General features: G+C 39.6%; 1 protein-coding gene across 4 annotated transcripts in view; it reads left to right on the top strand.

Moving 5' to 3' along the window:
* DACH2 (dachshund family transcription factor 2) overlaps positions 1-26,253 on the top strand; it is a 250,069-nt gene that overhangs the window by 200,299 nt on the left and 23,517 nt on the right. For all 4 annotated transcript variants that reach the window (XM_032124108.1, XM_032124106.1, XM_032124109.1 and 1 more), the window contains exons 6-7: positions 3,633-3,768; positions 5,388-5,468. In XM_032124108.1, the coding sequence (XP_031979999.1) occupies positions 3,633-3,768; positions 5,388-5,468 (217 nt within the window). The remainder of the gene's footprint in view (positions 1-3,632; positions 3,769-5,387; positions 5,469-26,253) is intronic.

Raw genomic sequence — 26,253 nt, 5'->3', positions numbered from 1 at the left:
GATGAGATAAAGTAGGTACTGTAGGTAGATAAATAGGGGAGATCTTGAGAAATGTTTTCATTTTTCATAAAATTCTCACAATCTGTAGAATCCTTATGTATAATTCATTAAATTATAACCTGGAATATTAATCTTGCAAATTTATGAATAGGAAGAAGTATAAATGGAGAAAATAGTACTTTATTTAGGGATGTTCCTTTATTACTGTGAATTTGCCTAGCGTGGGACCAGGCTGCCCTGCAGGGTGCAGGGGAACAGAGCCATTTTCAAGGGGAAAAAAAGTAGAATATATGAAAAGGAACAAGGTTGTGAAATACATAGATGAATAATGGAATGAAGTCATCAATGTGTAAACCAAAATGTTAAGGTTTTAGATTTGCAATTTTCCTATTTAAATGCCCTCATTGATTTGTTACAAATACTGTTAACCCTGTATTTGGAAAATGGTGAGGACATTATCACTTGTGTTCTCATTTGTAATAAAATAGATTAACTTGCTGTGAAATTTTAACTAGGCTGAGACACAACAGTAGCTACCTAATGAACCAGAGCACATTGCTGTTAAGTAGCTAAATAGATGCATACTGATTACAGGACTGAAAAATGGATCTGTTTACTAGCAAAAGAAGAGTCTGCTCACAGCATTATTCATTATAGTAGGGGAAATTCAGCACATTTCCACACAAACATTGAGAAATGGACAATTTCTTGATCCATGTGCAGGCTCACATGATGATACTCCATCCTCATTTGGAGCACATATGATACAGAGGGAATTTCAGCTCCTTTGTTGCTTATAGGGAAAACTCTGCCTTCCCTGTGCAGGTAAATTGGTGTAACTGGTAAGACATTAGGTGGCATAATCAACTAATTCTCTTAGAAAGTGACTCACTGTGTGATTAAGAATGACATTACTATTTGACACTTCTGCCTGAAGATTTCAAACCAAGACCCTGAGTTTGAAGGCAAATTATTCACAGCAGAGATTATTTCATAGTGAGAGACAATGGGAAATGCAGTTACCAGAAGGAGCCGGAGTACTTTGCTTTTCCAAATCATCAGCTTTTGAATTACTCAAATAACTCCCATTTAAGATGACATATATGGCTGTTTGTGTGATATCTAAGTGTTAATTCCTAGTCATATTTGTTCATAGGGTTTTTTTGCAGAACAGTTGGCATGTCCTGTCCTTGGCTATTCATTTTCATGGTTGCAGTAGACAATGAAATTTACTTAAACTATGCACTCCTCTGTAAAATGAATCATTTCAAAATGATATCTTAATTGTAAATGGAGTGCTCTTTGCGGTAAAAAGAGAGGAAATAGTGCCAAAGAGGACTGTTCAAACTGAAATCCAGGCAAATGAAATTGCAGAGTTGTAACCTGTTAGCAGGAACCTATTTGGAAGCTATTACTTGCATGAAGGTAAAAAACACACAGGACTTATGGACAGGATTGCATGTGTATGAGTCATTGTTATTTAGGACAGTACTTCTTGGGGTAAGAATGTGACTTTTAAAAGCAACTCAGTAAGCAGCACATCCACAAAGTCTCTACTCATCTGTTCATCTCAGTAGCCTCTAAATGCTCTCTTTTGGAGACCAAAAGGAAGAAAACACAGGAGACTTTAAGATCAGTGACTTGGGCTTGTTTTTTCCCACAGAGTTTGAAAATTAATTTGTATAAAACCATTCAGTTTTCAAAATTACAAAAACTTGTGACTCAACGTAATAGACTGATATCTGTTAAATATTAGCATTAGAAGTCTCCCTTTAAGATCTATTAGTTACTGTATGTTGGTTAAATAACAGATAATTAGTGAAACTGATCCATTGAGGATTAACAGCTATGTAATAGATACACATCTGCTACATGGTTTTGAGGCTGGGTTGTTACTTACTGTGCAGTAACAATCCTATTAAAACCACATCCAGTACCACGTTCTCAGCTGCTGTGGTTGGAATAGGGAAATGCCATCCCATGCTCTGAGGAGGATCCAACCTCATGTTCCCTCTGCATAACTCTCAGAAGTGTATGTAAATACAAAGATGAGTGTGGCTTAGAGGGGTGGTTTTAATGAGTAACAGAATATTCTTGTTGATCTGGCTGGCAGTGCAATTAATGAATTGCCCTGATACATCCGAACAGCAGCTTTTATATCAGGTATTTATAATGGAAGAATTTCTAGGAACCACCATGCTCTTCCCAAAGCTACATTATTGATTCAGGCTTCCACCTAGAAAATTGCATTAAAAGTTCGGATGCTACTGAGTTTATTTTCCAGAGCACACAGTAAATTGGTACCAAGCAGCCAGACTGACTATTCCTAATGAAACATCTTTAGAATAGGTTAGACAGGAGGAAAGATTGCAAAGTTCCTTTGAGACAACTTTCCCAGATGAACTGTAATTGTGATTTTTAGTGAGGTAGAGGCAAGAAAAATCTTTTTTTAAAAAAAAGAAAGTAATATTTCAGTTCTGGGTTTCCACAGGAAGCAGCTGAAGGCCAGGGATGAGGGCAGCTCCAAAGGTTCGGTTTCTGGAGTTCTGTAAATTCAACCATTTCTTCTCGTTAGTGTCTCTGCCTTGGAACTACACCCTCAAGGACTTCAGCAGAGGTTTTAAGACAATAAAGGCATTTTAAGAGAAGAACATCTGAAGTATCTCAGGCCCTGATTGTCCCTTTCAGAAGATTCTCATTTTCTGCTGGTTCTGGTAACAAGAATGAAGGGCCCTGGAATTTCTAATTAAAAGTGTATGTGTGGAAACACTGGGTTGGAAGGATCTCAAGTGGTCTCACAGTCTCTTGTCTTAAGACAGGATGAATTTTTACTTATGCCTTGCTTGTTCCTAAAGGTTTTTCCTGATGAAAATTCCATAGCATCTTCAGGCAATTTGCAAGTCTAGATACACAGAAATGCAGAATTTCACTTTGCCTTTTTTTTTTATAATTTTTTTTTTTCCCTTACCCTTTTTTTTCTCCATACCTCAGGTTCTATAAATATTTAAATTAGAGGTTAATACCAAAGTTTCATGTGCAAATATAAACATAAGAACTTGCAAGCAGACTCTTGTTTTGGTTAGCCAGTGATGCTTTTCATGCAAGAGGGGAGTTCTTACCAGTGCCATAGCTTTTGTCATTTGTCCAGGTGCTACCCTGAGAAGATACTGGTGTAATTTATTCAGGTACAGATTCTAGTTACAAATTAACAAGTAAGTACAGATTCTAATTACAAATTTGACTGCATTTAGTGATAGTTCAGTTGAACGCTGGATTGTTTATTTGAAATGTGACTCACATGGCAATATTTCTACCTGTAGACTAAAAGTAGTTTGTGAAAGCAACATGAAAGGATATTCTATATGTTCCTACGTGTGAAAAACTTAGAACATAAAAAGTTGCCAACAAGAAAAAGGTGGCAAATGATAAGCTAAGCTCAGACACGTTGCTTGTAGAAGCCTGTATTGGTTTTGGCTGTAGATGACTATAGTGCTCTTAAGACATGAGTTCTATTCACTGTTTACCTCAGAAAGACCATTTGTTATCATTACTTTCAAGCCTCATTTTTCGTTTGAACTCTGGTGAAGCCCGTGAATGAGATGTCACAGGCCTTGCTTTGCTTCTGTTTGCAGGAGAGGATCCAGGACAGCCCTTCCCCGGCGCCGTCCCTGGAGGACAGCCAGCGGCCCGGCAGCCACGCGTCCTCCCACCCCAGCAGCAGCGTGTCCAGCTCCCCGTCCCAGCTGGACAACACTCCCGACAGGATCGGTCAGTGCCCACCCACAGCCTCGCTTCCCACCTCAGCCACTTGAGAAGTTTGTTGAGGCCAATATTTATTTGCTGGGGGACTCGCAGGAAGGGCTCACTTGCTGTGAAATACCCAGAAAGTTCCATTCCTGTGGGTTTTTAATTAAGTTCATCACTCAGCAAAGCCCAGCCCCTCGGATTCCCCCGTACCAGTGTCCCGTGCACAGAGGGATCACCCTTGTACCCTTCCCTCGTACAGCCAGCTCCTCTTGCATGCTGGGGTAGGGAAGTGCTGCTCAAGGCACCTGCAGTTGAAAAAGAGCAAGGTATCTTTTCCTTCATATGTGTGTGAGGAAAGTCACAGATTATATGATGACTTCTTTGTTCCAAAAACCTCCTTGTGCCCACACATTCCTTCATCACCCTGAGGCTGAGGCCTTTCTGACTTTTTTGGTCTCTCCAGCACAGCTTTCACAGCCTGTGCACTATCGATTAAAATGCTAATTCAGTCTAGAGGAAGTTTAGATCCTATTCGTGGTGCTTCCAAGAGGGATCTAGGGCAAGTCAATTAACATCTCTTCACGTCAGTGTGTGTCAACACTGCTGTCTCCTCATGGCCTGGAGCCCGTGCAGACATTGCTGAGCCAGATTTAAACCACAAAAGCCATGCACTCTGTGTGAGTCACTGGAGAATTCCCTCCCCTCCACAAACTACTCAGCTGCTTCCTGGGATTTTGCAGTTCTGACCCTGGTTCTTGCAGCAGCACCAGGGCACTGCCCAGCACAGTGGATAGAACCTGAATTCTTTGCCTAAACCTGTGCACACACACAGGGCAGAGACTGTGGAGTAGATTCCCTCATCTTTTTCCTGTGTAAAATAGGGCTGGAAATAACACAGGACAAGAAATTTAACTTCCTGTAGCAGCAGTGGAAAGGGAGTGTTGCTGTCTCTGTGTAGAGGTCTAGTGCTTACTATTGTAAAAATAGGGATAAATATTTTTTGTTGATAGAAATACAATGTTTTTACTTTGGCAATTAAAAAGAAAAGCTTTCCCTAAAGTATGGTGATGGAAGTTTGTAACAAGTGTCCTCCCTGGAATAACTGTAAAGTCTGTAATTGGTTGATTGCAGAGAAGGAAATGTTTTAATCAAGTAAGAACAAAGAAAAGAGGCATCCTGAAGTCATAAACTGCACAGCTCTCGCTGAGCTTGCAGGTGTTAAGTAAAGAATTCCCTTCAGCACTAAAACGTGGGGGGGGTTCACTGTCACCAGTCAGTTTGGGCTATGATCTCTCAATCTGTGGTTTTTATTAAGCTTACTGCTTTATAGATAATTACTAATACTTAAATCCTTCAATGTATTTTTCCCCAAAATGGTTTTTGTGAAGTATTTTTCCCATTAATTAATTAATTTGAGCATTTCATAAGAAATCACATTCACCTCAGCAGTAATTTGTGTTCTGTTTTGGTGTCCTTGTGTAATAAACTTGAGCAGATTCGTTTTAATTGCTTATTTTGCTTGGCTCTAAGAGTTAAAATACCAAAATATCGACCAAGAGGAAATAGAATTTAATATTTTCTTTTCTCTTCACATTTTTTTACTGACAGTGTTATATAACTCTGCCCTCTGATTGTTTTAGCTATGCTGACCAACAGCAGGGAAGGAGAACTCATTGACCAAGAAACTGGGACCAGCCTAAAAAAAATACAGAAGGAGAAAGGTAAAATCACAGACTGTTTTCAATCTCAGGCATTTAATTCCACTTATTACATGTTTTATTCCTTTTTCTCGTATTCTGCATATGCAATGACATTATATTATTAATTTAAGAGAACTAAGTGCCTAATTGCAATGAATAATGTATCCAGTGAACTCACATGGAAGTGTAAGCAATCAGAACTTTGCTTCTCTCTGTTTATATAGCATGAGGGTAATATTTTGCAGGTCTTTTGGCTCAATTATTTATGAAGTTCTGAGCAAATATTTGATCAGTCACGTGGTGTTGTTTGTTTGGCTTCAGGGGATGTGTGTGCAGAGTCTCTGATGCTCTGGGTGAGCAATATAAATTTATATTGTCTCACCAGTGAGGGGCAGCAAGGGGAGAGGTGATGTTTGGCCTTGGGGGATTCTCCTGTAGGCGGGGAAGTGCTTCCTCTGCCGGGTTCTCTGTGCAGTGGTTCTTGGGTGCTGGAGAAGTGGATACTCAGGGATTTATTCTGGGAAAATACTGCAAAGAGATACTGAGGGGGATAGTGAGGTTTTAGAGTGAAAAAGATGTGAAGGAAAAGAAACATAAGGGAGAGACAACACAAGCTAAATGGACTTGTAAGTCTACTGAAAATGTTCATATTTATCATCATAAATGAAAGCACAAAGTGATTTACATTTTGGCTGAGGTGATTTTCATGTATTTGCAGAGAAAACTAGAAGGCAGGTATAGGCAATTTTATGGGCTACTCAGAAGAGAATTTGGAGCCCTTCCATGCCCTGTGGTTCCAGAGTTTCACAAAATTACTTGAGCAGTGTCATGATTTTGTATGATCAGCTCTATTCCTGAGAGGTCTGTGATTGATCCAGTCATTCCTCCTTATATTTTGTATTTTCATACTCAGCTCTCCTTGAAGACAGAAGCTGTTTTCTATTCACTGGTTTTTCTGGGCATTTAAGCACTTTCTTCATGAACCCCAAAAGAGCCCTTGTGTGCCATTCCGAGATAATTTTCTTTCTGGATCATCCTGCTTAAATCCTTCCCTCTTGACTCCTGTTGACATTTACAGACCAGCAAAGTTATCAGCCATACCTTCATTCCTAAGATTTAAAAATTACATTTCTGTACTAATTGCATAGTGAGTGTTTAATGTAAGCCTGAAAGTGTAGTTGATTTTAATTCTATTGAACTGTGCATGGTTTCTTGCCACATGTTCCATCATTTTTCAGTGAAACAATTCAGTTTCCTATGGGGTTCAAAGATGCAAATCATGTACTTCTTGGTAGTAGCAGTTCTGTCACTCAGGAGGGATGAAGGAAGGTACAATTTAAGAATCTGAAAAAATAATTCAGAAATCCCCAAAGCGAAAGTAATTGAACCTCCACCACCTGTGAACCCAGTTCCCAGGCTCCTGTGATCATCCCTTGTAACATGGATGAAATCACAAAGATCTGATGCTAACAGTTTGTGTGCCATAATTCTCCTTAAGATTAAAGTTGTATAGGCTTATTCATTTCCTAGTCTACATTTTTTGCATAATTTCTGTAATTGATTAAGTACTGGGAAATACGTCTTTATACATGTGTTAGTTCTGCATGCACTTAGGGGACGTTTTTAGAATTAATTTAGTGTTCAGAGATCCACCTGCATCAGAAATGAAGTGCTTCAAATTCATGAGACATTTTAAAATATCATTTTAGAGACAGAACAAAGTTTCTACTTTTCTGCTTGGTCTGCAGAGGTCAAGTTTTTCTAAGGAAATATGAGCATGAGAATTTTTTTTTTTTTTGTCATGTACAGATGTAGTTTTTCAAGTCATCCCATGGCTCCAGAACTGGAACCTTTTGATGACATTATAGTGGGACTAATACAGAAATTGTTTATCCAATCATTCCAAGCTGATTTTGCATTTGTCAGTGGGAGAGACCTTATTACAGTTTCTGTAGGAACCACTGGGGTTAGTCCTCAATGATTTGTCCCAGTCCAGTGTAGATTCTTTGTTCCTAATACTGTTACTGTTTTCTTCTGTTTAATTATTTTGGGCTCTGGTGCTGCTCAGTTCTGTTGAATGTTTTAGAGTCAGATGTGGACAGTGTGAAGAGTGGGATCTGTGCTGCCCTGCCCTGCAAAAAACATCCATGTAATTTGTATACAGAGCAAGCTTTGTTTTTCCAAACCTGCCATTGCTTTTACCAAGGTAAAATATATTCACCGTGGAAAAGATTTTCAAAGTTATTAAGAAGGAATGTAGTTAAAATAAAAGTATCAACATTTATTAAGTATGACAAGTAAGCGGTTTATACAACCGTGGCAAACATATGTTTTCACATCTGTTTTGAGTAATATCATCATGATTTTAAAAATGATTTATAGCTCTGCAGGCCATAAAATGCCAGCTTTGCTGTAAGTTGGAAGTTTTCAAACAACAAAGACATTATTGAAGGCATATATTGAACGTGTTTTTGTGTTACACACTTTGACATAACTTCACAAAGCCGAGCTCTCTGTAACAATTAAGGTAGCAACAACTGAAAATTAAGGAACTTAAATTTATCAGGAGTACTACTAATGTGAAATCTTAGCATAAAACAAATGATGAAAGTTACTGTACTGATTATAGACAAAATACCCCTCAGGATACACAGTTTTTGTTTTCTGTGTCCCATTTTAAATGATCTCAACAACAGACAAAAATATGCCACTTTGTTCTCATCAAAGTAATTTCAAGGTAATTAGGGCTGAGGAGAACATGCCTTCACAACAGTTCTTCTTTAAAAGACAGTTAGTATCAGGTTGTTGCAATTGCTCTGATCTGTTTGATTGTGTTGGTGGGGCAGAATTTCCAGAACTGGTGTCTGTCTCATTGCAGAGGGGTTGGAGCCCAGTTACGGGCCACACCTTTAAGCTTTTTGAAAGAGAAATGGCATTAAATCTCAATTACTCTGCGTCCTTTCATCATCCTTATAGAGGAGCTATGGCCAGATTTAACATTAGAGGACAACAAATCAAACATCTTTGGAAGTCTGCAGGGTTTGGGGTCTTCTCATATATATATATCTAAAATTATTTTTACTGCATGAATTACATACAGTACTACGTTTTTGTCAAATGCCTTTTTCTATCATGTTACACCAGCATTTTGCCTGTGCATCTATTTCTGAGTGTAAACCACATCAAGAATAATCTGCACTTTATTTTGAAATCACTAGTGCCAGGAAACAGTCACAAAACCCCTCCAGAACACAGCCTCACATTTTACCTGCACAATTACTCACAGAAACTACATTTTGAATTCATCAGCTTCAATACATATCCTGGAAAAAATCTCTATTGTGTGGGATAGGATTGTGTTTGACACAGCCCTGTATAGGTTTTACAGAAACCTCCATATGAATTCTGGCATTAGGAGGGTGAAATGAGCCAGAAAAGAATTTGGCCATGCCTTCCAGCCGGATTTAGATGCTGGTACAATTATTCTGTTTGACTGCATGACAAGAAATATTTCAAACTCCTCACATAGGCTGGAGCAATAAAAGGCACTGGCCCAACTCTCGCCACAGTGAAATCAGTGGGGATGTACAGGATGTCTTCAGTGGGAACAGTTTGGCCAAAGCCTGGTTTTTTGGAAGGTTTTCTCCCCCAGCTCATGCTGCTGGTTGTTATACGGACATGGATAACGTATTCACTTGGGGTTTAGGGTGCTGTGCTTCACCAAAGCAAAGCAGAGGAAAATATTGTAGGAAAATTCCATTCATGCCCTGTATTGTCAGACTTAGGCACTGTTCAAGCAGGCTGTGAGTACAAATAAAGATTATTTTTGCTGAGAAGGGGGTTTGCCCTGCACTCCCAGAGCTGCTTGGGGGCAGTGCTCCCTCCTTTAGCCCATTCTGCATCTCCAGAGCCCAAATCCAGGCTCTGGGGCTGTGTCCCACGGCCCAGCACACGGTAGTCCCCAAACTCTGCATCTGGCAGCTATCCCTTCCCAGTTTATTAAAGAACACCTTTCCCTTTATTGCTTCAAGGAAAGGGGAATTTTGCATCATTTGTGTCTGCTGAGTGAAATATTTTCAGATGGCCAGAGACCGCAGTAATGAAAGAATAACCATATTTATTTATTGTATTTCATTAGCGGAAAAGAGGGTTTATGCTGTTTAAATTAATCACTGCCAAAGGACTGGGCTACTCAGGATGTGAGGGGAGGAGACCGAGCAGGTGCAGAACACCTGAAACAGCAACAGGCTGGTGGGGGCTGTGCTCCAGAGAGGGGACTTTCCCAACAATTAATCTGAAAGCATCCAGATGGAGAGGGAAGGAATGAGAAGGAGAACAAGGAGCTTGAAGCTGAACCACACGGTGTCTGTGCAAAGTGTGCAATAGGTGCCAACACCTCACATGGTCTCCGTGCTGCTTGTTTGACACATCAATACTGGCATGTTAAAGGTACAATGAGAGAAAAACTATTTTCTTCACTAACGTGTTCATGAGTACGTGAAAAACTGCCCAAATTAGGGGTGAAGGCATGTTCATTCTGGTGTCTGAGTGTGTGTATCACAGACCCTGGGGTCGTTTCATCAGCAGTGAGTGCACTAGTACATGAGTTCAAGAGTTTCTTGTTCCCAAAACCTTGAGTGACATGCGCAGTGCAAATGTTCACTGGGTAAGTCAGAGATATTTTTACATTTTCTATCCTAAGAGAATACTAAAAGATAAGAAGCACAGTGCTCTATTCTGGGTAAAGCCATTTTCCACAAGTGTTTTTTTGTTGTTAAATTTAACCTACAAGTGAACTGATGACTGTTAAAAATGTGGCCTAATAGTAGATGTGATTGTCTGTCAGTCAGTCAATCCAAAAAAACCTGAACCTGTAAAACCAAGGCAAACTGTATGAACACTTAGATTCACAAAACGTAAATAGGTAATAAAGGTAAAGCTTTAAATTTTAAGTGTCTGTACTCATGTCGTTATGACTGTGTGCTTAACCATTGCTGAAAGATTTATAAATGTAAAGGCAGTTATGCAAGAGATACTAGTGAAGTACTCCAAGGCCACACCTTTTACATTGAGTTTATATTAGAGCTTTATTTGCAGAATTATTTTTAAGGATGCTTTGTTCTGATGAGTAAAATACCTACTTCATAGTTATCTTGGCAGATGGGCTAAGGCAGTTTCTTACATTGATATATAATTTATTACTATGTTTTATTTATTAGATTCAGTGACTTTAATGTATCGCTGTCTAAACACTACAAATTACAAGTCTGTATAAACATGGTGAAATAATGAAATTTTCTTTACTGGAAAGGCTTTGAAACAAATTTTTAGTAAGGTATTCATGTCAGTCTGTGCAATAAAATGGGCCAATAAGAGGGAAATCAGGTAGCTGCTCTTCAGTCAGTTGTCTCTTCAGGGACATTCCCACTTTCCTTCCAGTACTGTGAATTTTTTATGTAGGTTCATCTGAGCTATAGCAGATCTTAAAAGCAAAAGAAGAGGAGAAAAATTGTTGATTGGCACCCAGTGACCTAAGAGAGCTTTTGGATTAGGCCCAGGAATCTTTTCCTTAGCACTGTTATTAAAACTGACCCATTGGATTCTCTGCTTGGTGCTATCTCTGGTGCAAAATCATTAACCCGAGACCTGCAGCTGGTGTGACATTCTTAATGTCTATGAGTTATTTAATAAGTTTACCTTCAATCCTCGATATGAGCAGTAAGATGTGGAAAATCTGTGTCCTGAGAGGTTGCTGAATGTTTTTGTCATGTTACAGAAATCCTTGGGATCTCAGGGAATGCACCAACAGTGGCTTAGCCTGTCCTGCCTGAGCACCAAACCTGCTCAGGGGCACTGTGCTCCTGCACTTGTATGCCCAAGTGTGCAGCTGTGCACACACAGAGGAAGAAAGGGATAAAAGTACAAATGAAAATTCAAACTAGTCATAAAAATTGCTGATTGGTGACTTTGGAAGTTTTGTGGGATTTGTGACTGAGGAAGACCTTGAAGAAACTTGCAGAAGCTGCACTTCATAAAACACAGTTCTTTCCTGAGGGTTCCTGCCAGTGAGCCAGAGTTTGTCCTGCTGCCCACAGCTGGATGTTCCAGATCAGTGAAATACAGAGCTCATGATTGTGACAGCAGTGTGTGCTCCTGCTGTCGGAAGAGCAAATCCAGCACTAGTGGATGGTATTTTGTGTAGCAGTTTTTTATGTACTCAGGGACTTCTTTTCTAATTTGATCTTGAATGTCTAAGATGGCTCTGTGGAGTGTGTCTCCTGTGTAACAGTCACATTAAGATGGCAATTAAGGGCTCTGCCTTCCCTTCTGTGGAGGACTTGGTGCCCAGAGGCTTCTGGGGGGGACAGCCAGGCTGAGGCAAAACTGCACATTAAGGTTCCTCTCCAAAGTGTTTGTGTACGTGCTGCATTAGAATATTCCTGATAATAACAAGTGATAAATCCTTAGTGAATTTCTAACCCTAACCAGTCTAGGATTCTATGCATAAGATAGTGAACTAACCTCAGACTGGAAGTAGAAAAAGATTGTTCTTGATGCGTAGTCATGAAACCAGAGTAAATACGTTCTTCATTATATCTCAGACATTGTGTTGAATTCCATTGATAAAGCTACATGAATTCTTGTTAGCAGAGCTGATAATGACTGGGGCTGCAGATTTCAGGAAATCAGATTTCATGTTTGATTGTTGGGGCAGAAGGCGCCACTCCAACGCTTTGGACTGTGTGTGGTATTTGTGTGTTACAGCCGCAGTCGCTTCTGGGGATGGACAGTTCTCCCAGTAGGTTTTTCATATTCTCAGCTGTACTTTGGAAATTCATCCTCATGCCTGAAAGAGCAGGAGCCCACAACTGTAATCAATCAATATAATTTCAACTGGATTAGCTCAGTTTGTTACAGCCTGGTGCTGATAATGCCAAGGTTTTAAGGGGGATTTTATCCTTGTGTGGGCCATTCACTGAAGAGTTGGACTTGAAGATCCTTGTGGGTCTCTGCTGAAGATTCCCAGCTGTGAATATCCTTCTTGTAGTAGGATTGATAAAAAGATGGAAGGAGAGACAGCTGTGAATTTTGAAATTAGAGGCAAATGAGTACAAACTAGAAAGAGGGACTATTCCCGTACAAAATTCCCCAGCACACTTCTTTGGTCATGCTTGGCCTTTCCATGTTGGTGTCAAAATACCAACTGATTTATTTTCTTCTTTTATTTTGTAGTCAGTGTGACAGTAGTTTCCAAAGCAGATTTTTTTTTTAGTTGACAGAATGTGACAGGCTATAACAAGCAGTTTAATAAATAAAATTCTGCTTCCAGGTGTATTCTGAGATGTTACGATCCATAAAACATGGTGCAGTTCTGAATCTGTCTGTTTTACCCGTCACTGGGGCTGCTCTGTGATATTTCGATAGTTACACTTGGCTCGTGTGAATTTGCTGACATATCCCGTGGCTTTTTCGGGTGTGTGCTGTCAGCAAGGGGAGCCAGAGCTGTACAAATTTTACTGACGGTTCAGTGGAGAGCCTCTTGTGGTGTGGTGGAAGATGCCTTTTTGATGTGGAATATTTTGGATGATGGAGCATCTCTGGGAGATGGCTGAGCTGGAGCAGAAAATGGAATTTGTGTGTGTACACGTGTCTACTCACAGAAGCCAGAAAATCAGCATTGCTTAGAAAATAACGTGTTATTTATACATCTGTAACCTCTGGAGACTTTTTAGATGCTGTCGATTAGGCCTCTATTTGTTATTGTTATCCTGGTTGTTGCTAGTTTGAAAATCTAGAAAGTGACTGTGACAATGGTGCCCTCCAGGCAAAAGTGTGGAGAAATTCACACATTAAAGGAGGAGTCACCAGAACTGCTGTTTGACTTTTGACATTATTGTCATCTTGCCTTCGGCGCTGGAGGCAGGAGGGATTTAGGCAGAAAGGAGAGTTTGGAATTGCTCTATAAAAACAGTGTATTTATACATACTGATTTTTGTTTTACCTGATATATTACAAGGAAAGCATAATACTTCTGTAGCATCACCAGCAATAGTAATAACCATAATAAGGAATATCTCATGACATAATTTCTTTCTTTGGACGAAGTTTTTGATATTTTAAAAAAAAAAATCCACCAATATTCAAAAACTAATTAATGAGTTCCTGAGAGACAGTTCTGTTGTTTCAAGAATGTTCATTATTAATTTCTCTCCCTACACACATGTTGAAAACTCAGCAGAGAATGTCAGGTACTTCTAGATTAGAGTCTGATTCACAGTAAGAATTCTCTCTAATACACAAGATAACTTTTCAGTACTGTGTGTTAGGATTAGGATGAGTGTTTTGTAAACATCACTTCCTATATGGCCCATATTAAATATTGTATGGAGCTTTAATTTTACACAGCTGGCAGCTCATGTATCATCAGTCACGTAAAATACTGAGGGTCAATGGTCCTAAGTATCTGCAAAGTATGATTATCTTTCTGGAAGAGCTGTTGCTAAATTGGCAGAATTAATGTGGGGTTTTTTCACCAATGAGGGCCAACCTACACAGATTTGGGGGTTAATAAATTGTCATGGCAGAACTGAAATCTCAAAGTTTGCAGTTTTTACTTTTTGCTCGATTTTTTTCTTGTCAGTGTTGCTGTTTGGAGCAGCAAAGTGGCTGGGCTGGGGCCTCCCTTTTTGTCTCCAGGCTGACTTGGTGAAAGTGTGTTCTGATACTCCAGTGTGGAAGTTTTTGAGGAACTGTTTTCTCTTCTATGACCTACAGGAACATCTGTTCCCACTTCTGTACAAAACTTACAGTCTCCAGGACCGTCGTTTATTCCCTAATATTCCTCCTCATCAGAAAAGGAAAATCTCAGCTCTCTATACACCAAGCTGGCTATTTTTCTTTTTTTCTTGAAGTCTACACATAGAAATAAAGCTACAGAGAAATTCCTGCTGGCAAAGGACCAGCAGTATCCTGCAGTATTCTCCTGAAGGAATTACTATGGGAAGTGTCTGTAGCATAGCTTTAGAATGTTTGCATCTCTAAAATGAGACTGTTTATCTAAAAAGAGAGATTATAACAGAAGAAATCCAGAAGGCATAATAACACACATTAAACCTTGTTTTCCAGGCTGTTGAATCGATTTATAGGAATATGTGAGTGAGCAGGAAGGTAACAGCATCTGGTAGCAATAATGGTTTCCCTTCCTGAGTTACCAAATTAGCTATGGGAAGGTGATTAGAAATAAAATATAATGATTTCTGATAGAAATAGGTACCACTGCATGGGCTTTGAGATAAGAACTTGACAAATGTGTAAAATAAATGCAAAACTGGTTTTGAAAAGGGGGGAGATTACCATTTTCTGTGTTGTGTGCCAAGGCTTGTGCATTTCAAATGTTGGCAGTTGGCTCCTTTTCAAAACTGATAAATAATGATGTTTGTTGTGGAAACAATTATCCTAAAAATAATTTAAAAGGATTGTATCCCCTTTTTGTTTGCCTATAAAGACCACATTCGATTTATATATAGACAGAAAGAGCTCCACTTGCATCTATAAAACAGTTCTTAAATCATTCTAAATTATTGATGTGCACAAAGAACTCTTTCTGCTTTTGTTTGAAGTTTTATTTCTGCGGCGTTGTGCTTTCTAATTGTACTTTCAACTGCTATGACATCTGTTATAGTTGTTTCAAAAACTTTCCGTACTTTTCTTTTTTAATGATAGACAGTCTTTTCAAAGACAAACTGTCTTCATTTTGAGCAAGAAAAATAATTAGTTGAAAAAAGATCACTGATTTGGCCGGGGAACTCACTATTTTACTGTGTTTTTTTCACGAGTTGCTGTTTTATATGATTCCAGCACCTATTCAACAGAAAGCTGGCCAAGAGGAATTCATCTCTGCAGTAACTCAGAAACCATAGAGCACCAGCATATGTCCCTTGCTTCCCCGAGGAAATCCAGGACTTTATTCTAACAAAAAGAGTACCAAGAAAGTACTTCACAAACTGATAGTCTCTATATGTCTAACAGATGGAAAAGTAAGCTCCTATTCCAAGCTGCTGTGCCCAACGATATAGGAATAAAGCTCAGCAATTGGAGATGAGATTAATGCCTAAAAGTCTGCTTAGAAATCCTGTTGATCATAACTGGTGATACGAATATGTGGTGCAGCAGTAAACAGGGTTCTAATGATCTGTATCTAATGCAGTCTTACCTCTGGTATAAAATCCAGGAGACATTTAAAGTACCCAGATTAGGAAAGCACAATGTAAAGACATTTCCTTGTCTTTTTTCAGGAGAGAGGATTTTTGCCCCTAAGGTAGAATAGGCTTTTTGAAAAATTTAAGCCCTGGACTCTGGTCCAGTTGTGGTACACCATAACTAACCTTTAAATTAGAAGTTGCCTAGAATTCATATAATAATTAATACCACGCTCAGGGATTTAATTGACCACAAGATTAAACTATTAAGGAAAAAACTTCATCCTAATTGAGAATTGAACCCCTACCCTTTATTCATTGAGTGTCTGCTCTGCCACTTGAGTCGTGAATTGGGGGTTAATTGACTGTCTAGAATCTCCCAAGGAACAATTATTTCATGTAATGGTGCTAACACATGCTGGCATAAGGCATTTTTATGGGCATCCTTTTTCCCCTGGATTTAGAGGGATGTCCTGAGTACAGCAAGGAATGGTGCTGGATGTAGGGAAGGGAAGAAAGATGGAAACAAAAAAGGGATTTGGGGCTTTCTTTCCCACTCAATCCCAGCACTCCTCCTGTTTCTACTCAGATCCAGCAATGTAATTTTGCTGCATATTTAAGTGTCCTCTCTTTTTCAGTGTTCAGGGAGTATAAATTCCTTGATAATAGTTCAAATTCATGGCAAAATTACACTTCCCAGCTCAAGCTGTTGCAAAGACTTAGAAATGAGCACCCTGGTCTTGTGGAAGGTGTCCCTGCCCATAGCAGGTATTGGAACAGGATGGTCTTTAAGGTCCCTTCCAACCCAAATCATTCTGGGATTCTCTGAAATAACCTGTAAGTAATTTAACATAAACTCCGATAAAAATGATTAAAAAGATCTAGGTGTACTTAAATTTTTAACATTTTTTACTTATTTGCTTGCATGGTGATTAATAAAATTCATTACTTCATAGTAGATTTTTCTGCTTCATTAGTTCAAATTTGCAGAACTTTTCTAATTACTATTCTTCTTTGAAGAATAAATAATAAGAGATAATATCAAAAGTTTCTAACTAAATGAAGACTTAGTTATGGATACAGTTAGGCTTTTTTTATATTTAAGTATATTCTGGTTTTTAGATGCTTTTATAAATGTGCCTTTCGTCTTTACAGAAGAAACTGTCAGAATTTAGGAGAAACTATTTTTGGGTGGTATTATCAAAGGTAAAAGGAAATGCAGAAAAGTTTAGCTTTTTAAACTTTGATTTTGAAAATCAGTCTTAAATCCTATGGGCAGGAAGGACCAAGTGTGGGTAATTCATGCTTAAAGCTGTGTGAAATCACTCCATGCTGAGTGGAGGCTGAGATGTGGTCTGGGAAGGGATGGCACCTCACAGGTCCTGATGGAAACGGGTGCTATGCAAAAATCTCTTTGGTTTTGGTGGGGTTTTTAAAATTTATTTATTCTTTTTAAATAAGTACCACACTTCAAGGAAATCTTAACACTGTTAATGTCATGTAAGCATGGTAAGTGTCATTGATATTCTGTAATATCTCTCTCTGCAGTTGGTTCAGATCAGGATGCTCAGAAGCAGTTTAAAGATGATTTATGGACAGGTACTTTTAGTGTAGAGCTCTTTAACCATGTTCACATCTAAGAGGGGCCTTTGCTGTGGTGCTGTGGTTTGTGATGCTCGAATGTGGTTCATGATGATCGTATCACAGCCCCGTGTTCCTTGGGCTGTGGAGGGAGATGTGCTCTGCACATGAGGTGTGTGAGAATCCCCTCGGGGCAGGGGTCACCCCAGCACACCCAGGACCCCATGTCCTGGCCTGTGTGGCCACAGAGATGGGAGAGGTGAGGTGGACAGGACTGGCTTCTCGCAGAGCTGCTCTGCAGGGTGATGCGTGGCATTCACAGCTTAACTTGTGTTTCACATAAAAACAGATGTGCCCGTGTGCCTTGTGCCTGCATCAGCATCCTGCTGCCATCCTGCCCAGCCCTGGGGAGCACAGCCCCAGGGGGTAAGGCAGTGCAATCACTGGCACAGCAGCACGGCCACAACATCCAGGTGACCCCATACACAGGCACAGAAGAGCTGCTGTTCTAAAGGTGGCTTCACATTTGCATTCACACTTCCTAACCTCTGTCTGCAAAGGAGATTGGAAAGATACTCTTGTGCTTATTCACTACCGCAGAAATACCAGCAGCATCATCTCTCAGACTTTCTGTTTTTTTAAGGGATGTGTTTTAGAAAGCTGGAAGCGTGGAGGGCAGGCATGGCTCAGACCCTTCAGCTGGAGAAACAGTGTTTGAGACTAAAAAATCATCATTTCTTGTGTGTAAACGTCAGAGGTGAACAGGTAAAGTAGATAGACATGAAAGAAAGAAAAGTTTTTACAGTGTTACTCAGATTTGAGTTGGGTTTCATAGTCACTCATTTCCAGCTGCTCACTAAAATCCTGGAGTAAAGAGAGGAAACATGATCTGATATTTCTAACAAGAAAAAATCAGCAGACCATTTCTTGCAGTGTGAGGAAATAGTTATCCCAGGTCCCATAATAACAGTTTAGGCTCCCAAAAGCTGCCAGCATCTGAGGAGAATGGTGCCCTAGTGAGAAATAGAGTAAGAAAGAACAGCATTTCCCATTGCTAGTGACTTGGAAGAAAAAACCTGGACATGTTCACAGTATGAACTAAGTGACAAAGCAGTATTTTACACTCTGAGTGTGATTCCTTTACTGTTCTCACCTAGTTCTAACTTCTCCCCTTTAAATATAATTCTGTTCCACAGTTTCCTCCACCTGCTGTTTTCCAAACCTCGCACATGTCCTCAGTCCACATATACCATCATTCTTCAGCTACACTCCCCAGCCACATTTTCCACTGCCAATTCAAGCTCTCTCCAGCACCCAGCTTGCCTGCCTGCCTGCCTCCCTTCAGTTTTTTTTCTCTTTATGTCTTATTTTTTTTTCTGTAGGAAACAAATGCATGTATTGACAAAGAAACCTTCAGGGTAAGAAAGCTTTTTTGTTTTGATGTTTTGTGGTTTTTCCTACTTTATTTATTCTTTTTAAGGAAGTACCACACCAAGAAAATGTTAACACTTTTAATGACTTCTGAGTGTGTTAGGTAAGTGTGATTGACCTTGTGTACTATTGCTCTCTGCAGTTGGTTTAGATAAAAAAAAATCCATAGTCTGTCACATAGAAGAACTGCTTGGGGTGAGTGGGAAGCCCTCAGCAGTGTAAGATCTAAAGCCATGTCCTGCTCAGGGAGTATTTCTAATTGTGATTATGGTCACACAATATTCCCTGTGGAATCTTGCCTTTAGCTGGGCATGGTCTGGCAAGTGTTTTAGTTAACAAGCAAATAAAAGCCCCCACAGCCCCTGCCTGTGCTGCCATGAGGAGGCCTGTCCTGGAATTCCTGTGGAGCTGTGGGAAGCAGCTGTGCTTGGATTGTGCCCTTGGAGCAGCATTTGCCTTCACCTTCCCTTTGCTGTTGCTGGAGGAAGTAACTGATAGGGATCGACACGATTTCCTGGGCACAGCACATTCAGATTTTTATTATGATATTACCAGGACATATGTTTGTGCAGAGAAGATATATATGGATATATCTCTCTGTTTAGCCTCGGAAGAGAAACTGTGTAGAAATAGTATATTACCTGCATGAGACTGGAAATATGGGTGCCATAGGGTGCAGGAATTGGGCCCAGCTTTGCTTACAAATCAGCTTGATGATGAGGCTGCAAAAGTTATATTTTCACTGCTTTCACATACTGAATTTATTAGCTTCTGGAAATTGATTTTGGATGCCTTTCATTTGCCATTGGGCTGGAGTCAAAGGCAAAACGACGATATACCACATTTTGCTCACTCATCTTTTTATTGCCCAAGTATTGTTATTGAGGAAAAGACATTTGATGTGTTCCTCAAAGGAGACAGAAAGCACATTTCATTTTCTTTTAATTGGTGAAAGTTTAACTGAATGCAAGTCCCACAGTCCTCACCTTCAATATCCAGGAGGAGTTATAAGGGATAGAGGGAATGGCACTGGGATTCAGTTTGGATCAGGGCTGAGAGCAGAAGCCAGCAGGGCTGTCAAACTTTGTCCTGTTTTATTTGCTTGGAAGGAATGGTGCAAAGTTAATATCGATGCAGTGCGGTGAAAGTGCTCAAGTAGTTATCTCTGGGAAGGTAATGTGAACTCAGCAGTATCATTGCTTTGATCTTTGGTTAAAGTCTTACAAAACTAGATTGCTGTGTGATTGACAACCTTGTCAGAGAGTGAATGAAGACTGACACTCTAATATTGAAAACGCAGCGTTTACAAAACTTAAAGCCTGAGTTTTCTCATGACACTGCTGCTTTTGTGGAAGACTGAATTTCACATTTATTTTTAAATAAGTGTATACCTTGCTGTGTGCAGCTAAAACTTATGATTTTAGACTGCTGGATCACAAATTCTTCTCACCCTAATAATTGATGCAGATATGTTTATAGCAACAGCACTGTCATCGTGCATTTCAGGAGCTGCTGTTTGAAGGCTTGAACATGGTGGTATTTATCACATCTCAATACCAAATAATGATCAATCCAGCACAGGGTGATGGATGCAGGAGTGGCAGACTGAGCTTGGGTTGGGTACTGGATCTCACAGTGTCTGGGTGGGTCTGATAACACAGGTTAAAGGTTTTCCAGCTTACAGTTCTCTCTTGAAGGGTTGTCTTCAGCTGCTGTTCCTCCAATTAGCCCCTTTAATACCCTCAAATGAACAGAGACTATTAAAGGGAGACTTAATTTGTGGAGTAGACTTCTCCTTTCAAGCCAGAAAGTCATGACTGCTTTTCCACATGTTCCTCAATTTCTTCTTTAAATTGGGCAAAATAATACATTTTGCTTGTTCAAAAAATAAAGGGCCTTAAACATCTCTCACTCCTGTTTTTATCTGACATGACATTAACTGCCATGATTTAAATAATGTGTAAGAATGAACCAGATTGTGCCTATTCCCACATCAAAATACCTTAAGCAAGTAAACATCTCCCCAAAATAATAATCCCGCATCATCCAGAGGTGTTAGTGAAGAGACTCTTTATATGACACAGTTTAAAAATAGGCATCCAAAAGATTTTCACAGAAGGGGCTGCTGAACTGTGCTGTGGGGCGTGGGAACTACTTAAATTGGCTTTCCTGTCAAAGCCAGTGTTTGCTGAGACTACATCATCAGTTTTTCCTGACCTTCTGGTTCTCAATTTACTTCAGGATTGCTGAATTCCGTATGCAGTTCTTTCCTTACCTCTTAGGTCGTGTATGTCCTGTATGGATGTGTGTGTATTCAGCATTTAGCATCCCTAGAAATCTGCATAAACACTTGCAGATTGATACATGTGCAGCACAATATAATACCTTTTCTAAAATATCCTTCATGAAAAAATATTAATTAAAAGCGCAGATTAAAGCCACTTTTATCAGCAGTGCAGCTTTGCTGAAGAAACCCTAAATTTGACTGTATTTTCAAAGTGGACATGTATAAGTCACAAGGATAATTAACCATTTCATCATTTGAGGTCTGCAAATGAGTGATTTCAGAATGAAAAGCATATATAGCTGTGTTGATTATGCAGAATAAATTCTTTTCAAACCGCACATTTAAAATAGTATGGTTTTTCATTGTGTGGAAAATGCATGTCCACAAAAAAACCCCTAATGATCACCTAAATTTTGCTGTAAACATTTTTAAATATATATATGAAATTCCTTTGGAAATGTCCACAATCTGCTTCCATATTGCAACACATATGGTAAGAAAGTCTTGCTTACAAGCCAGTGACTGTTTTTAAACAGTTTTCAAAATTACACTGGATAACAGCTCATGCACAAAAACTGGTGTGTTTTGTATTTATAACAAGCAGCTTAACATTTTCTAAACTATGACAAATTTCTCCCTGGATATTTTTTAATGTAATAATAGGATTAGTATAGCTGTCCCTAGGTTTTTTTAATGTACGTAGGCACTGGTGGTATGTTAGGAATATTTCTGAGTCATTCTGGTTCTGTCTTCCTCCTTTCTTTAGAATTTAGAGGCCTCTGTGGCCATAAAGGTTGTTGCTGTTGATGGCTTTGATGTGTGTGTACATGACACATAATGTTGATATTTAGGAACCAATTCCCTTGCTATGATTTTGATAAAGCAGTTTCTGGAACTTGTTGTACTTCAATTAAAGATTTACGGCTCTCCTTTCTCAGCAGACCTCATTTTTAAAGGTCAGGAGAGAAAAGAAACCCCAAACCATAAACATATTAAGTGAAATATCCATGGTACCTCCAGTTAATGGTATTTCCTTAAAGCAGATAAGTTACTGAGCCCCCTTTTAAAACAAGAGTGTTAATTTACTGTTTCCTTTCATCTATTGAAATAATTACTTTTCTTCTTTGCCTTCAATGGTTTGTTCTGGTCGTTAACATTTCTGTAAAATTAAGTTTGAAAGGTGCTTTTAATGTTCACGTAGACTGCGGTGCACATTTGACTGTTAAAATCAACCTACTTAAGGCAGAACTAATGTTTAACACTCGCAGCTATTTGAAGTAGTTCACTGCCCAGTTTAATGGTGCTGCCAAGGGCAATGGTCACATTACTCGCTGCTAGGGGGGTTCTTATGCTGGCAGTAAAGACAGTCCACGAGGCTCCTGAAAACATTGGCTTAGATCTTAAAGACATCATTTTTCTCCTCGCAGAGATGTAAACTGGAATTTCGTGGGTAGCAATGGACAAGAAGCACTAACCCTGCTCTTGGCCATGTGCTCTGTTTAGGAGTCACAGTTTCTGTGTCTTAATGACCTTTCCTGCAAGCTCTGGTTAAAAAAGATGAGATCAAACAGTACAAAACCCATGCTGATGGTGGGAGAAGTGATCTTATATAATGGGAATTGGGGTTTAATGGATCAGGTAAGCTTTAAGATGTCTGCACAGAAGAGTGATCCCAGCCTGGCCTGGTGGGCAGGAGGTGGGAGGGACACATGGGGACACCTTGATTGCATCATGAACCAGCTCTGTTGTGGTCACAGTCCAAGCATCACTTTCTGTTCTCTTGTTTTCTGTGGATTTCCCTGACTCACCTCCTGCAGAAGTGGATGTGCCTGCCATGCCCTATAAAAGTGGTCCTGCAGCCTCGCACTGAGCACAGACCTTCCCAGTAGCCACATTCTCTTTAAACCATTCCCCTACTAACGCTGCCTCAATCTGAGGGGTTTAGAATGTAGGTCAGATAAGATTATTTATGGGAATATTCAGGCAAATAGCACAGAAGAAAATGTAACTATTGCTTTGTGTAGTGGAGTCGATGGGAACTGTGCTCGAATCCTCAGCACATCCAGTGGGAATTGCCTGGTGTAGGACTGCCCCGAGTAACCCACAGCCCAGCACATACATCACATTACTCCTGTGTGAGGTCACAAATTATAACCAAACAGCTGCTTTCTCTCCTTTGATAAGCAGGGGCAGGCAGAGAATTTAAACAATACATCTTCTCAACCAGAAAAAAAAAATTATATATATTTACTAAACAGTGAGGGAAATTTTCCCCTTGGCTGGTCTAGTGCAATTTTGCAAGCTCCAACAATGCTGAATGGATGTTATTGAGAAGTGAATTTGGCTCATTCTTTTTATGGTTTTAATAAATACCCAAGGGAAAGGCAGTTGTTCAAGGAAAATGAAATACAAATAAACATAAAATTTATTCTCAGTAGGCATTCTGGGGAACTTGGGGCTTGAGTTTTATGCCATGGTTTTTTTCCTGTTACTTGCAAGCAATGCTAAAATATTCATATAAGCTGTCAGTTCTCGAAAGCAAATTCATCCTTTTTAAAAAATAAAACAAAATATAGATTCAGTGTCTAGAACAGAAACAAGGTGAAGCATAAAAAATGTTATTTCTGCTCCAAAGTACCTCATTGTAATAGACCATATTATTCTGGACTGTAGATATAAATGTTGGTTTTTTTGCACAGCATCCTGTAACAATTCTTGAGACAAAGTCATGCACAAGACATCATTTGTAATTATAGCAGTTTGCCATTTTCAGGTGCTCTCTGCTTATTTCTCATTTGATTCATAATTCATGTACTTCAAGCTAATGAAGACTTTTCACGCTGCCACCTAATAAGCATTACCAGTTTTTCCTACCTGAATTTCAGGACAACGTGGGTAGTTTTGTTGGAAGGAAAAAGGAAAGAAAAACTTAGTTGCTTTACAATGCTTTTTTTTTTTACACAGATTCCTGGGGTGCCACGGAGAAGTAGAGTCAGTGGAGAAATTTTACTGAGATAAGGAAGACTTTAGATTTTAGATGTCATTTCAGACTAATCATTGCCCAAACTTTCAAATAATCCTTAAAATCCTTTCAAATAAATCCTTTCAAAATCCTTAAATCCTCCCCATGTGTAGTGTCCTGTGGAGGGTCAGAGGCATGAGTATTTTGATTACCAATTACTTATCTTCAGTTTTCACTGTTATTACTATTTCTGACATTCTGAGTTCAAAAAAATTTTAGTTGCACGATCTGATAGTTGTTGGTTTAAACAAATCATATAAAGAGACTTTTTACAGCTCTGGACTGCACATCCAACTTGGATACCTTTGTCTGATGCAATGCAGGTTGGTTTGAAGTCAGTATTTACTATTAGAGAGTGTAAATCCAGACTCTCTGCTCGTAAAAGGCAGAGCAGAATTTACTGTTCGAGACTGAGCTGCAAAGGCTCCCCAGCACCTGGATTGACTCGGGAAAAACGTGTGGTTTATTTTCCTGGAAGCTATGTGGGTAAACACCTTCCCAGGTAAGGTTTGTGTTCATTAATATTTTGATCCACTGCTTGTTTTTCATCAGCCACAGACTTGGAAGTTTGCACAAACCACCCAGAAATAGCTCCATCCCCAGCTCTGTCCTCTTGGGTTGCAGTCACCTCTCTGAGAACCCCAGGGCTCGAGTGGCAGTGTGTGCAGCATCACTACCTTTCAGAATTGTACAAAACTAGCTGATTAAATCTGATTTAAAATACTGCTTTCAGCCCAGAACCCTGCCTTTTTAATAATCAATTAAAACATTGCTTCATTGTGTTTATTCAGTGTGTATAAAGCACTGCTTGACATGGATTAGACCTTACATAGCAGTACACAGCTGTAGCCCATCCAGCATTTTCCAAATGAGTTTGCACAAGGAATAAAAGATTGCCATCTGAGCAACACTGGAGGGAGACAAGAGCAGACAAAAGGCAGTTAAATGCTACAAAAAGAGAAAAGACCCTGTTGAGATAGAAATTTCTGAGCAAATGCCTCCATTTCACAGGGAGACACTGTAGCAGGCAATGTACATTGATTTTAGCACGTGAAGTACATTGCTTTGGGGATTCATTAAGCTTCATTTTGTGCACTATCATGAATGGGGATGTCAGCCACTCTCTCAAGTAATGCAGGGTTTCAAAGTGAGGAGGTAGAATAAGCCAAAGTGAAAATATAATGTGCCCTGCAAAGAGAGTGAGGCAGTTGGGAAAGGAAAATGCTTTGCTTGCTAAAAGCCGTACGTCACAGGAGCAGTAATCAAAACCTAAACATTTGTAAAGGGTTTTATGCTTATAGAGTTTATAATATGGCTTAGAGCAGTAAGTCCATGCTCCTGTCTGGCCTGTTGGGAATCCCACTGGAAGGACAGATACACTGATGGAGTGCAGAGCCTCATTCCTGTCTTTTGGAAGAAAAATTGTTTGATACTTTTTAGTTGCTTGCTTTTTTTTAACTGAATATGGGCAAGGTATTTCTGGTTTTGGTCAGGGTTGGTTTTTCACCTTCTGTATTTGCAGTGGGAGGGTGCTTAAGAAGGTGCTGTTTTCCTCCCCTCCACTTTTCCTTGGGAGCCAGTGGCAGAGCTCTCTGTGGCCCCTCAACCGTCTCCCGAGGCATCAGCTGCCAAATCCAGAAGCCACAGAAAGTGTCAGGTCCATAAAGTTGGATTTTTCAGCCACCAACCAAATCCAAGGCTAGTTTGAAACCTGTGCATGCAGATTCTAGGTTCCTGTGTAAATTGTTTTGCTTTGTGTCTTGTTTTAGTTTTAGAGAGGCATGTAACTCCAAGGGATTTATCCAAAAATCTTTAGTAGGTTTTATTTAGTAAATGTAGTGATGTAGTAAGTAGTGATGACACCACTGGCATTTTTGTTTGTCTTGCCCTACTATGTAAGTTATAGTGATTCGGAAGCAAAAGGTTCACATAGTTTCCTAAAGTTTTCCTAGTGATGGGATTGCAATGCCAAACCACCAGAAGAAGGGAATTGTACCTACACATGGCTGTGAGGGGAAAAATCCTCATTGCTCAGTTCTCCAGCTTTTGTGCCCTTTCCTTCAGCAGGTGTGACATTGTTTTTAATGCAATTAGCCCAAGCATCAGGACTCTACTGCCACACTCTGCTATGTGCACTTCATAGCAGAGCATGGCTTTATGAATTTTGCTGTTCCAGGCTGGTGGCACAGCTGCTTGGGCAAAGAGGAGTAGAGAGAAACTGCTGAGCACCTGGGAAGTTGTAATCCTGCACTGTACTGGTGACCAGTTAGAGGGAAGCAGACCCTG

The sequence above is a fragment of the Corvus moneduloides genome, chromosome 14 (genome assembly GCF_009650955.1).
Source record: "Corvus moneduloides isolate bCorMon1 chromosome 14, bCorMon1.pri, whole genome shotgun sequence".
Lineage (NCBI taxonomy): Eukaryota > Metazoa > Chordata > Aves > Passeriformes > Corvidae > Corvus > Corvus moneduloides.
Note: the sequence above shows the minus strand (reverse complement) of the source record. Positions and strands in the feature narration are given on the sequence as shown.